The following is a 14,568-nucleotide window of genomic DNA, read 5'->3' on the forward strand; positions in this document are numbered from 1 at the left end:
ATAATCCCCGGATTACCCCGCTCCCCCCTCGCCTATGTTCCAGAGTCGGCACGCTCCCCCTACTCTTTGAGCCAATGAAAAACCTTCAACCAAAAAAGTATCGAATCGCAAGCGTCCCAGTTGACAGGTGTCACGAGTCAATAGCCAATGAGCAGGTGGCATTTGCCTGAGTGTGTAGGGGATTGTGGAGTCTATCCTAGAGGTCATCGAAAGCGTGAATTTTTCCGGTCTCTATCTATTAGCCGTCTTCTCGATTCAACCTACTGGTTTAAAAATTGTCTCTCTTAAAAAAAAAAACTTTACTCACAAAATCAAGAAGTTAGGAGATGGTATGTTGTGATGTAAAGTTGCAGTAAAATTCTACGTCACCATCGCCGTATTAAAGCACCCACAACATCACGTAAACGGTGCTTGATCACGCTTGATGATGTATAATAAATTAGAATTAAAATTCCTGGCGTTAAACACTATCAATTCCATTAAATTATAATCCTCTAAAATATATACTGTAGTGAAAACATTGCACTTCCCCCAATGTTATGATGCAGCAGGCCAATAGCTGGGCGAAATAATTGGTCCTGAAGAATAAACCGAAATAATGGATACCTATATTGGCTAGCAGAAGGTCCTAATTTTTAATTAACTCGGAAGGAACAAAGAGAACAAATATCCAACCAAAATGTTACCTCAATGAAATTAGCCAATTAATACAGTTTTATTTACCAATATCAATCAGTAGTATATATCACATTTCACGTGATATTTTGCGTCACAATAAATGAACTGCTTTTAAATTAAGTAATTATTTATTCCTACATACGGTCGCCGCCCCGTGGTAGGAGGTTCGAGGCAACCTACGGAGGTAGTTTCCTAAATTATTTTTCTCCAACAATATTGTGTTTCTGTGCATAATTTAATTTGAATTCTTAAAAATAACTATATTTAATTGTTAATAAATTATTTTATCATTTAAATAAGCGTACGATTGATGTTAAAAGAACGTAACATGCCAATTCATATTTAAATCCTAGCATAAACTGAAGAAAGTCTTGAATTTACCGTTTGTATGTAGACTTCGTCGTGAAAATCTTTAGTTTTAGGATGTAACTAATGAATATTTTAAAATTAAAATTATTTGTTTTACGAAAATTCTGGAAAACAAAATTTTTAAGATATTTGAAAAAATGATAATATTATACGTTTTGTGGAATCGTATGTAATGAAGTGAGGACATGATTTAAGTATAATTATTACAAGCAAAACATTCTTGAAATCAAGGGCATCGCCAGCCGATGGCCTAAGAGAGGGGGGGGGGTAGTTGTGGGAAAAGTATTTATTTTTTTTGCATTTGGCTACATTTTTTTGAATCTCTAGGGCTCTAGAGGGGGGCAACTGCCCCCCTACCCCCCCCCCTGGTGTCACCCTTACTTGAAATAATATATATTGTTTTACTCATAGCCTGTTTTAACATTAAAACCACCCCATCTTACCCTATAGGTCAGGGTAATATGAAGCCACTGTCTGAACAAATGCAATTACATTTTTTGTAATAGACTTAACGTTTTTATTAATGCATTTGTAAGGAAACAAGACAATGCAAAATGTGTAAGGGCAATAGTAATTACTCACTAAACCATTAATATATTTATGTACATCAATAAAATAAAATATATTAACTACTCCATCTTGCCCTACCTCCCCTGATTCTAAATGTAGTTATTTGTAAAAAAAAACCAAACTAATGTTCATAATTAATTTTTTCCTGGCTAATAGTGTTATGGTTGCTCACTAACAGTTTTCTAGTTTTTTCCCCCACATATTTTTGTGGTCCTATTTAATATATATATATATATATATATATATATATATATATATATATATATATATATATACATATATTCATAGGTACCTATGTATCTAAATAATGGTGGATGCAACCGAACCTTAAAGTAATGACCCCATATTTTGTTTGCACGCAACTAAGAACGAAGGAAAATGTGTTTTATTACTTAAAATTAACTCATAAAATAATATTTCAGTCAATTTAACGCTCATTTAAAACAATTTTTTTCTGAGCATTTTATTCTGATGCATTTAGAGATTCGAAGTTTCGAAGTTACGCATGGTAATTGTTTTTCGAAGCCAGATCTCATAATGGAGGTGAGAAGTTAGGAAGATTGTATGTGCCGTATTTGACATGTTAATAATTCAAGTCAAAATGAGAACGACATTATCCCCTCTCCTCCCCTCCCCCCCCACACACACACATACACTTTGTTTTATGGACAATGAACTTTGTTTCAATGAAGTCTAACGCTAATTCCTTTGTTGACGTGATGTTGAATTTTTTTTAATAATAACTATTAAATTATTGCAATTTTACGGTTCTTCCTAGCTATTCCTTTTAAGGCACCCGCCTAGTCAGGCTGTATCTGTGTTAGCGAGGCGGGATGGTAAGGGCGACGCTCGCTGGTGCTTCTGGCGCGGTGTCGCCTCTAAGCGCAAGGGGACTAGCGCTCGTGCATTGGACAACTATGAGATTTGAGTGGTAACCATATCATTATATGGTGGATAAATGAAGATAAAGAATGCAAGTCCCTTGAATGCTTTCAAGAATCTCTACCGGGAGTTTCATGTCTAAAACGTTTTTTTTTTCTTCTTCTCCTTCTGAAACACACGTTTTAGATATTTAGAATCTTAAAAAAATACAGTTAAAAAAAAAACGAAATACGGAAACAGATTTACTCATTCACCCTGAGAGTATTGTTAAATGCTTTTAGCAAACAGACGCAGCTCGGATATCTTGTACAGTTTTCAAATCACGTGGTTTCATCTTAAGATCTGCATAGTGTATGTGCCCAGGTAGGCGGGTGCCTTAACGTTATTGAACATACTACTAGTATTAGTATATATATATATATATATGGTTTGTTTTCCTGACCAGCTACTGTCCATAGTGACCTCAAAGCGCTCGTTCCTAGGGTGGGCGCGCCCCTTAAAGGCAGGCTAGCCCGCACAGCCAGTGATCAAGCGCGGTATCAGGCTACATCCCTAGCCTTTCTTCTGGTTCTGGTTGTTTCAATTTAGTAAATACGTCAGCACGCTGTAGTGATACTTTATTATACTCCCATGTTCTCTACACACACACACACACACACACACACACACACACACACACACACACACACATATATATATATATATATATACATATATATATATATATATATTTCCATGATGATGGTGAACTAGTACATTTATGTGGTGTTACTCTGTTTTTTTAGTTTTACTTGGGCGCCTGATCTGGTTAAAAATTCTAACTCCACAGTATAAGATGAATTGATAACACAGACAGAACAAGCAAATTTTAATTATGTTCATTCAGTGTCAGTGTCAGTAGTTCGAAAAACATCAACTGAATGTGTAATAAATGTCACAGAAAATGAAATAACAAAATGATTGCCCGTGAGGTATAATATTTCAATAACATTAACAAATGTCAATCTTGTTAGCAGAAAACTTTATATACGTGTCTAATACCGTGGACAGGTATATTTTAATGAGTGTAATTCACATCGATTACACTTAGACACATAGATAAATAGACACGTGTACTATTGAAAATTGGAATTATAAATGAAATAAATAGTTGATTTGATTTAACAAAACATTGCTTAGCACAACTATTGGTTGTGCACATTCAAACACACAGGAGTTCTGTGTATGGTTATTACAACTTAACCGACATAAAATTCACTAGATTTCATAAATATATATGTTTCTGTTCTGCTATCATTGACTCTCAAATTACTCAATTTAGTTACAAGTAATAGGGTATTTACTCTTAATTGTCCGACTACTTAGACTCAGAGTGACATGGACTTCTGGGAAGGAAAGTAAAATTAACTTGATATTTATGCCCTTATAGGCAGTGTAATATGTTCTCAGTAAAATGTGTGGACACTGATAAATGAGTGTGAACCAGCAATTTTTTCTCAGTCAAATGCGTAGGTTGATATACGTTTCAGATATCGGATTTGAATTATTAAAAATCACAGTGTTTTGCCATCAATGCTGCCAGAAGATTTACAACACATACTGTGTATCAACGTAGGTTGTACACTCATATTTCACAACTCTTTGTAGAGTTGCCCTAGCCTTAAACACTGTATTAGGCTTAGAGTTACTTAAAAACAGCAAATTTTAGTTATTATTGCTGAAGAGATCTAGACAACATACGGTAATTTGTATCGAAGCACTATTTCATGTCCGTGTTTGATGGCGTCTAGTCCCAGATGAAAGTTCTTTTGCGATAAAATGTGCCAATAATTAAAATAAATAATCTGATTGGCCGGCTATGGCCCAAGTAAACAGACGCTAAATATATAAATTCATAAAAACAGACTTAGATTGATGCAAACATAAAATAGATAAGCATCCGATTTAAATATAAAAAATCAAAATATCTTAAATTAATGAAACATTAAAATAAGTGTTCCTGTTAAAAATAACATAATTTAAGTACTGCCTAGAGAATGCGGACTATTGTTTTTAAATGACATATCTAGCGTTCATAAGTAACGTAGTTCATAGAGATGTACTGTCTCAAAGTTCATAAACATTAAGAAATAAAAATATTTACAAACATAATGGTGTTTAAAAATAAATAAACACTTTAGATAGCCCACTGTGACTAGTTTCGTCACACGCCATAAAAAAAGGGTCTGAGAAAAAAATTCTTCATAAAACCCATATGCAAAATAAGTCATGTCGATCCAGTGTTAATTTTATAAAGAAATTAATTGAAACAAAAATAATTATTTTTCCTAAAAGTTCAAAACTTTTAGTAAAAAAATAATTTATTTAGTATTAGATGACCAATATTTATCATATTAAAAATTCAAGACTTTGATTATAATATCCCCCTTTCACACTATGTAGCCTGACTCATTCTGTAACTGTATAGAAGACGAGAAAAAAATATTAAATATGCCGTAATACATTAATACAAATACATAGGAATGAAACGAACCAGCACTTGCAACTTCTGTTGGGGTCACAGAAAAATGACAAATCGATTTTCGCTTATTGACCGTTCTTGAGGTATTCGTTCTAGTTAAGAATATTTTTAGGTTATACAATGGATATAACTATGCTGAATTTTATACAACCATATAAAATTGCAACAAATTATTTTCCCCCAATTTCAGTACGGGCTAGCGCTTTATGTTTGTAGTGGAGCAAATAGTTGACCGAATTCCGTACTGTTAGAAAAAATATGTTTTCATAAGTATTGCCGTATACAGTGCAAATAATAAGGTATACTATGAAAAACATAGCAAAATTAACGTTAAGTTACAGTACCATATGTTTAAGCTGCGGTGTAGGTTATGTGGCACTGAGAAATGAATAAGAATGAAAATTGAAGAATACACTTACGCCCAGCTATGACATGGAATCTTGTATACTTCAATAATTCAAATGAACAATAAATTATGATAAATTAATGGCTAAATGGCAGTTTTAGCCAATATTCATACGATTAAGCACGGGGTGAATACAAAAGCTTTTGAACCGTACTTTTAAGAATATTCATCAGCATAACGACGTAAAATAACAAAACATATTACGAAATAAATACGAAAGTTTACCTCATTTTTAAAATGTTTCGAGGAATCCATTTTAGCGGAGAAAACACAATATGGCTTCCGCGCCTTCAGGAATGTTACTGGCGCCTGCGCGCTGTCACGGACGAAAACAGAACAACGGAGGAATATTAATTAACAGAGCTCGCAATCAGCGCGCGATCAGGAGAGGCGGAACGCGGCAGTATTCTCGCGAGCGCAGTTCCCGCCTTTGCCCGCGGGAGGGCGTTAATGCTGGAACAAGGGAAGTTTTTTTTTTTTTTTTTTGTTGCCTGCCCGTAGCGCGATAGCGCCGTGTTTTGTTTCTCCCCGGCTCGCGCGCGGGGGAGATCAATACGGGGTTGTCACAGCGACGTTAGTCTTCTGTCCTGAGCGGGGTGGGCGGGGGTGGCGGGGGTGGCAGGAGAGTGGGGGGAGGTGACTGCAGTGCCGTGCCGGGCGACCGACGCGCCAGGGGGCATGGCGAGCTAGCGGGCTCCGGCGGTCAGGCAGCAGTGTCCGGTCCATGGCGGCGAGTGCCAGGTGACACGACCCGGCCAGTAGCTTCTCCCCGCGATGCCCGCCGGAGCGGGCAGGACCCTGCTGCACTTCCGCGACATGCCGCCGCACCTGCAGTTCAACCCCTACATCTTCACCGGCTACCGGCCGCTGCTCTCCTTCTGGGGCAGCATCAACAGCCTGTTCTACCTGCACAACGAGACCATCAACATCGTGACGCACGGTGAGTTGCACTTCAGGCAATCATCTGGCAAAGCGAGTTTCGCCTTGGGTAATACAAATACCTATATATTTTATGAATATTATACTTAACGATCAGTATATAATGTTTTTATCATCAAGGTGTTTTTTTTTTAATATAGCATTGAGGATTTTTTTTTTTTTTTAATCAATTGAACATTCGGCGACTCAAATCCTTTTTAGCATGGACCGATTAGAACGTGCAACCTAAGTCCTCGATTTAACCAAACCTCAAACCTTTGGCAGGCCTTAATCGCTGCAGGTACCTTGCTGTGTATTATAATGTATGTGTTGAAATAAAATATATATATATTAAAATATTTAAAACTTGTTTCAGTCACTCTTTACTGACAGAATCATCAAGGTATTGCTACATATCTGCCAGTAAATATTTGCAGGAGCATATGAAATTTTTTTGGGTGGTGAGGAGGGGGGGTTAGGGATGTACATCCCCCACTCCCGAAATCGCAAACAATTTATTTTTCCACCAAGAAAGAGTAGGAATAATTTGAGTGTAAACAGCAGGCAAAGTTGATCTCCCCTTCCCCCCCCCCCCCCCCCTATTTCCCAATTCTTCCAATTGAAATTTATATTTCCCTATCGGAGTCCGTTTAGTTCATGTGGTGACAAACAATTGGCTGTGCATTTAAATAATTCAATTATAATATCTTTAATTTTTCTTCTGATTTCTATAATAATGTATATTTTTCGCGAGAAGGAAATTCGCAAAACCAGCCAACTTTCATGAAAACGCGTAGCCTATATGTGCTTCCTTAAAATAAAGAAACTTATATTCGTAATTTTCCCGAGCCATATACTTACATATCTGGTGTTAAATATATTCAAGTCATAGACCCATCAGTGCCTGAAGGCAAATCCTTGCAAAACATAAAGCCTTGTCCGAAGTAAGTACACAGCTATGTTTGCGACTTCTCATACATCACTTGCCTCTGTGGCGTGTACTAGAGCAATTCTGACGGATATAATTGTTGGCCTCTTTAGATAGTATTAGCCAGATAAAATGTTTATTAACATTTTTTAAATAATAAATTTAATTCCAGCAAAAAAAAATGCTAATAGATTTATGTATTTCACCACAAACTAATGAATCTTCATAAGTTTCTACCCATGGTACTTAAGTTTCAACCGGTATATGTGTATGTATTGGTTGATAATTTCTTATAAACATGTTAAAGTATTTATTTTTTCATGTAATATTTTAATCCTGGTAAAATATAGATTGAAAATTAGTTTGCGGGTCTCTTAATTACGAAATATCGAAACATAACATACAAATATCTTTTCAAGATGGCGACGTTTATTTGCTTGGAAATACTCTAGAAGTCTAATTCAAACTTAATTTAGGCAACTGTAGGAGCAGATATGAAAGTCAGGGCCACAGAGGGTAAGCGAAGTGCAAATTAGCGTTCTGGCGCGTCACAGGTGAAAAAAAATTTATTGTAGTTCGTTATCAAGCGTGGTGGCAAGCCGTATTCGCTTTTGGAGGTTTCTTCTTCGACCACGAGCGTTTAAAACGCGAGAGGGTTTAATACTGATTACAGACGAATGCTGATGTAATATAGTAATTAACTTTAAATTATCCATCCAGCAACTGGATGTGCATTAAATAGATAAGTCACAGATACTATTATTTACTGCTGCTTTGAAAAAAAACACATAATTATTGACATGTAAACATACTTATATTAAACGTTTATCACACGTTGGTTTAAGTTGGTTGTCATACCTTGATCAGTGCATTTTGTATTGCAGAGCTCGAGGCTTTAGATGTACCTAATTATTGAAAAACATAATACAATGTAATAGGGGGAAAATTGTTTTGGTAAATAGACCCATATAGGATTTAACGTTTATTAAATATCAGAGTTGCTAAAAGACTACAGTAAGCGACATTGAATTTATGAAATGTATCTTAAACATTGTGTGCTGTCCACGAATAGTAGGTAATAACCTAAACTTTTTCCTCATAAATATTAAAACTAGCCTATAAGAGATAGTATGTCTCCATACCAAATGATTTAATGAATGTTTGGAACAACTCAATTTTTCATCTGTCACCGAAATTTCTGGCCCGCTTTACGGCACAGGCGAACTTTAAGGCCCGTTCCACAATTACCTGGAAACATAAAAAAAACGTAAACGGATCCGGACACGCAAGATATTTGCGTTTCAATATCCGTCTTTCGCTTCTACAACGCACTGAAACGTAACACACGGCAACCAATGCGAATAAACTGCTGTGTTACGAAAAATTTGATTTACATAAATGAACTTTTTTCTTTAATCCGTGAACAAAACACGGTCGGTGGGGTCGTTGCGCCGAAGTACTGGTTCCAGGTGAAACCGAGTCGCTGTAGGGATGGACCCACACGATCGTCCAAGCCCGCCGCATTCCTCTGCGTGTCTTCATTTCTGCCCCCTCCTCCCCTGCTCCAAACCCTCTTGGGCACGATGAAGGCGAGGTGATTCTACGTCACGCGGTTGTACGCACGCGCGCCATCTTGGGCATTTCATTTTCTGGTCATTACAGTTTTTTGAGGGCTTTTCTTGTAAATTTAGCTCTATGGCAGTCTTGTATTTTATATTTCATCTCAAAATTTCTCAACTTAAATGTACTAAATAGTATACGAGGGCTTATTTTTAATTCAAATTTCAGAAGGGTCTTACTTATTTTCTACATAATCGCCAAAACAACCTAGGCATTTGTCATATCGTAACACAAGCTTTTCGATGCCTTCTTCGAATAAGTTAGCCGCCAGTGAATAGAAATACAGGGCCAACGCCTGTATCTCCGTCTTTCTCACGACGCCGCTGTAAGGCGAATGGACTAATCGCACGGCGCACTGGCTCCCGCGTCAAGACATCGCAAGAGAACGAATAGTGGGGCAGAATGCTCCGGAATATTAGTCCACCCGCCTCACAGCGGCGTTGTGAGGGAGAAGGAGATACAGGCGCTGGCCCTGTATCTCTATTCACTGACGGCTAACTTCTTCGAAGAAGGCATCAAGAATATTGTGTTACGATATGAAAAGCCTAGATCGTTTTGGTGATTATGTAAAAAAGTAATTAAGACCCTGATGTACTTTTGGTGAAAATTTTATTATGTATATTTGTCTATTTTATAGCCCATCGGAGGTTCAAAACGCAGCCCTAGTATAATAGTAAAAAAAAAAGTCATACAAGTGTGCATAATCAAACTCTATTGAGTCACATATAAATAACGTTAAGGAAATATGTGGTAAGAAAATATGTGACCCAATAACAAATGCTATCGTGATACATCAAATAATAGTCATGAACAGAAAACGAACGTTCTCTGAAAGATTATTGCAAAGGGGAAGATTGAACTAAAGCAATATCTTGGGAAAATTTGTACGTCAATCCATAAACTGAAAGCACGACATCGTGTGGTATCAGTAACGTTTTGGATTAACGGTTCGTATTATTAGGTTTTCCCAAAATCATAGAATTTTGAGTTTTATTTTAGGGTGCTTTCAGTGCATGTGAGATTGACATAAAATTTACCTTTCAGTTCAATATAACCATTAAATAAGAACTTTTTTTTATTATAAAACGATTTTTATTAACGATTAAATATCGTTATGTAATGAGTTGATTAAAAATCACGTTCCAAAAAATATCACGAAATATTACAATAAAATTAATTTCGGATGCTACATCTTAAACGACGCGCACACTCACACGCCCGGGGAGTGCGGGGGGAGGGGGGAAATAGGGTTAACACGCTGTAGCAACCTCGGTGAAGAAGTGAGATTAGTGGCTGGTGAGCAGTTGCTGACCTGTGCTACTGTTTGCTGCCGACTGTACCCTGTTTGAAATCACAGTAAGTGTACGGACGTTTCGACGAATAATTCCCCTCAGATAAACGAAGCTGTCTTCGCAAGTTTTGGAAAAATTTGACCTTACTGGGGGACGTCACCATAATCCGACTCCCAAGTTGTGTGTTCCGTTGTGGTGGGAACTAAGCACGTGTAAGGAATAATAACGTGTTTAAGTGTGTAATGAAAAACGTTTTTGAAGGTTATGTTAATACACTAGTATGATTCTTGTGAGTTTTGTTCAAAATAGGGACCGGAAAAATTCGCGGATTCAATGACCTCCATTATCCTCTAAATTTCTCAATAAACACGCGTGTTCATTGGGTACTAGATTGTGAGGCGTCTCCACTGCTTCTTTGGTCGATAGTCTCTCATTGGCCCAGAGAGCTCCAGTTAAACTGTGAGCCAATAGCAGAACCAGCAGAATTGTACACATGTTTTAATTTCAGCCTATCACGAAATGAATCCGCGAATTATTCCTGTCTCTAAAAATAGGGGCTAAGTAAGAGCTTGTAATTTTACGAATATGTCCGTTAAATTTACGAATATTTCTGAGTGACGTGCGGTCAAGTGCAGAACTACACTGGATAACTGGAGAACTACTTTCAAGTGTATTTCTGCACTTGACCGCTCACTCGCGCCTCTTTGTAAGTCCAGTACATCCCGACTAGGTGGTGGCCACTGCTTACCAGTGCGCGCTGCGAGACCCAAAGATTCCTTTAGCAAAAAGACTGAATTTAGAAAAAAAAAAAAAAAACAAGTCGTGAAAGGATGTTTAAATTATTTCAAAAAATCAATACTATATCTATCGTCATTTTTGTGTGTCTTCCCGCCTTCAAGTAGATCAATTAAAAATAATAAATAGTACACGGAAAATAGTGACCAACATTTGGCTGGTTCAGTTACCGACTACTTTTTCATTTATATCCAAGGAAGCCTTTAAGGACACAAGCGACTATTCTTTCCACGAATGGCTGAGTCAGCGATTCTTTTAAGCTAACGGATTCTTTAAGGAGGTATTTGAAATAGCCAGTCGGTGCAACGTCGCCGTCTCCACAGGGTGTGCTCTGGAAATACATCTAAGTCTAGGTTGACGGCTTCTGTAGCACATTTGAGGCGCTAGAATCCTGGGTGAGGCATCAATTGTGTTTTTTTTTTAATTTGTAAGTTTATGTAATCAAGCTTGTGAGTCGCCTCTTTAACAGCACATCGGCATAAGACCGGGGGCATTAGTAATCACATTAAAATAAATGAAATACACTATGGCTGCCGAACAATAAGGACCGCTTGCGAAGTCAGGTAAATATAATCTAAGCAGCAAATATCTTTGCAAGTTAATCAAGTCATGATCGTTCAATCCAGTCTGCCTCTCCCGGCAATAATAGTGTTCTGTACTCGCACCATGGAAGCAAGCAATAGCGCAGAAACTATGCAAATGAATGTCGGAACCTGTTAAAACCCGTCGCATGTTGTTCAGCAGTTGGCGTGCGCGCCAGGCTCGCGCTAGGCGCTGGCACGAACTCAACGTACATAGTTCGTTTGCGATCTGGGAGCGCGTGTGTTTGTGTGGTGGCGACCTGAATTAGTTCAGCTCCCCGCCGCGTCATGACGAGCGGCGCTAGGCGCGACCACGTTCGGTGTGGGGTGCGTTCCCTCGACGTCGGGAAAAAAACCTACACGATGCATGGTGCCTTTTCAACACGCACGAATACTTACCTTCGTGTAACTCGTGCTTTTTTTTAACTTCACGTGAGTAGATGTATTTGGTTCATTCTGGGGCAGGGGCTGGGGGCTGGGGATCGGGGATCCGATCATGCCACCTTACGGCTTCGCTTCATCACCCATGTTGGATTACGTCACTTCCGCCAGCCATACACGCACGAAAAAGTGTCCCGTTACGTTCATCAGCCATGTACGCACGAAAAAATGTCCCGTTACGACGGACAGACCAGCTCGCCAGGACGTCTCGCTATGAAAAGTATTAGGCGGTAATAAACAGCCAGGAGGTAACGAATATAAGCCTACTTCTACACGTGTTATAAACGCCGGATACATACGGCCAGGCAACCGTGTGTTTTGGCGCGCTCTACTTCCACGACGCGCAACGGCACCGGCAAGTTTTTATTACTACCTCGTCTCAAGTTCTGATCTCCTAATACTTCACAGCAGAGAAGCGCTGTTGGTCGGAGCCCGTAGGTACTTCCTTCGCACGCCTAACCTAACCTAACCTAAACTAACCTAACCTAACCTAATCCATATGCTAATCTATGCTAACCTAACCTAACCTAACCTAACCTAACCTAAACTAACCTAACCTAACCTAAACTAACCTAACCTAACCTAACCTAACCTAATCCATATGCTAATCTATGCTAACCTAACCTAACCTAACCTAACCTAAACTAAACTAAACTAAAATAAACTAAACTAAACTAAACTAAACTAAACTAAACTAAACTAAACTAAACTAAACTAAACTTAACCTAACCTAACCTAACCTAACCTAACCTAACCTAATCCATATGCTAATCTATGCTAACCTAACCTAACCTAACCTAAACTAAACTAAACTAAACTAAACTAACCTAACCTAATCCATATGCTAATCTATGCAAACCTAACCTAACCTAAACTAAACTAACCTAACCTAACCTAACCTAATCCATATGCTAATCTATGCAAACCTAACCTAACCTAACCTAAACTAAACTAAACTAAACTAAACCAAACCTAACCTAACCTAACCTAAACTATACTAAACTAAACTAAACTAACCTAACCTAATCCATATGCTAATCTATGCTAACCTAACCTAACCTAACCTAACCTAAACTAAACTAAACTAAACCTAACCTAACCTAACCTAACCTACCCAAACCTAACCTAACCTAACCTAACCTAACCTAATCCATATGCTAATCTATGCTAACCTAACCTAACCTAACCTAATCCATATGCTAATCTATTCAAACCTAACCTAACCTAAACTAAACTAACCTAACCTAACCTAACCTAATCCATATGCTAATCTATGCTAACCTAACCTAATCCATGCCAATCTATGCTAATCCATGTCAATCTATGCCAATCCGTATGCCAATCTATGCTAATTCGTATACCAATCTATGCTAACCTGTATGCCAATCTATGCTAATCCGTATGTCAATCTATGCTAATCCATATGTTAATCCATGCTAATCCATTTGCCATTTTGTATTTCTAGTAATTTCCACCAACTTCGAATCATGTCGTCACCATTGCAATTTTCGTTACGGTCGCCATCTTGAAAATCCGCAATTTTTATGTTAGAAAATCGGGAAAAATTTTAAAAATCATTAAAAAAATTAAATAATCGAATTAAATAAAAATCTTAAAAACCACTGTTGCAGTTATTGTTACGGTCGACATCTTGGATTATATAAATGTTGCATATTTCGTTACACCCGCCATCTTGGTTGAGTACCATATCATTCTTACACTTTTCGTTAAGACCGCCATATTGGGTCCTATTAATGTTACAATTATCGTTATGGTCGCCATCTTTAAATTTAGACACCATCTTGAAAATCTTTATTTATTATACGATTTTAATGAAAAAAAAAGTTCAAAATTCATCAAAAAATTAACTTAATAGAATTCTGTTTATATCGATTCCCGTCCTTGATTCGAAACCGGCGAGGGCAAAAAATATAAAATCAACAGATCCTTCCTCCACAGAAGCCACCTTCAGACTGACCTACCTCCACCAATAACAAGGTATTTACCATCAGCTGGTATGACGTCACCACACCTTTGACCTTGACCTTGACCTTGACCTTTGACCTTGACCTTGAAATTTAACCTTAACCTTGAAATTTGACCTCGACATTGATCTTTGACTTTGACCTTGATGTCCATCACGGATCCGTCATTTTATGTTCAGTACATGCTAGCGGTCATTGCCACCATCATGTTTTCGTCTGCTGGAGGTCACCATATTGTGTGTACTTGTCTTACCATCATGCAAATTCTATTCTAACATGCTACAGTGCAGTAATAATTTATTATTGCTGAGGTGCCCACCATCTTGAAATTTGACCGCCATGTTGAAATCATGTAATTATTTAGTTAGAAATGCGGGAAAAATTCCAATAGTCTCCGAAAAAATCAATTATTAATTTACAAATTGAATCGATGGATCCATGTCCACGGTTAGATTCTTGACCAGTGACAGTTGTAACTAATTATTAAATAAATTTTAAATTCTTTTTTCCGTTACCTTTCGCGGAGTTTATTAATCATAAGTCAATATACCTAACCAAAGAATTAATACAGTGACGATAAGC

At 37.6% G+C, this 14,568-nt stretch overlaps 1 protein-coding gene across 1 annotated transcript in view; it reads left to right on the forward strand.

Moving 5' to 3' along the window:
* Positions 1-6,070: 6,070 nt before the first annotated feature.
* The window catches only part of LOC134543174 (progestin and adipoQ receptor family member 4), a 193,206-nt gene continuing 184,708 nt past the window's right edge, over positions 6,071-14,568 (forward strand). Inside the window, exon 1 of the mRNA XM_063388058.1 lies at positions 6,071-6,366. Within this exon, the coding sequence (XP_063244128.1) occupies positions 6,201-6,366 (166 nt within the window). The 5' untranslated portion in view covers positions 6,071-6,200. The remainder of the gene's footprint in view (positions 6,367-14,568) is intronic.

The sequence above is a fragment of the Bacillus rossius genome, assembly GCF_032445375.1.
Source record: "Bacillus rossius redtenbacheri isolate Brsri chromosome 9 unlocalized genomic scaffold, Brsri_v3 Brsri_v3_scf9_2, whole genome shotgun sequence".
Taxonomy (NCBI): Eukaryota; Metazoa; Arthropoda; class Insecta; order Phasmatodea; family Bacillidae; genus Bacillus; species Bacillus rossius.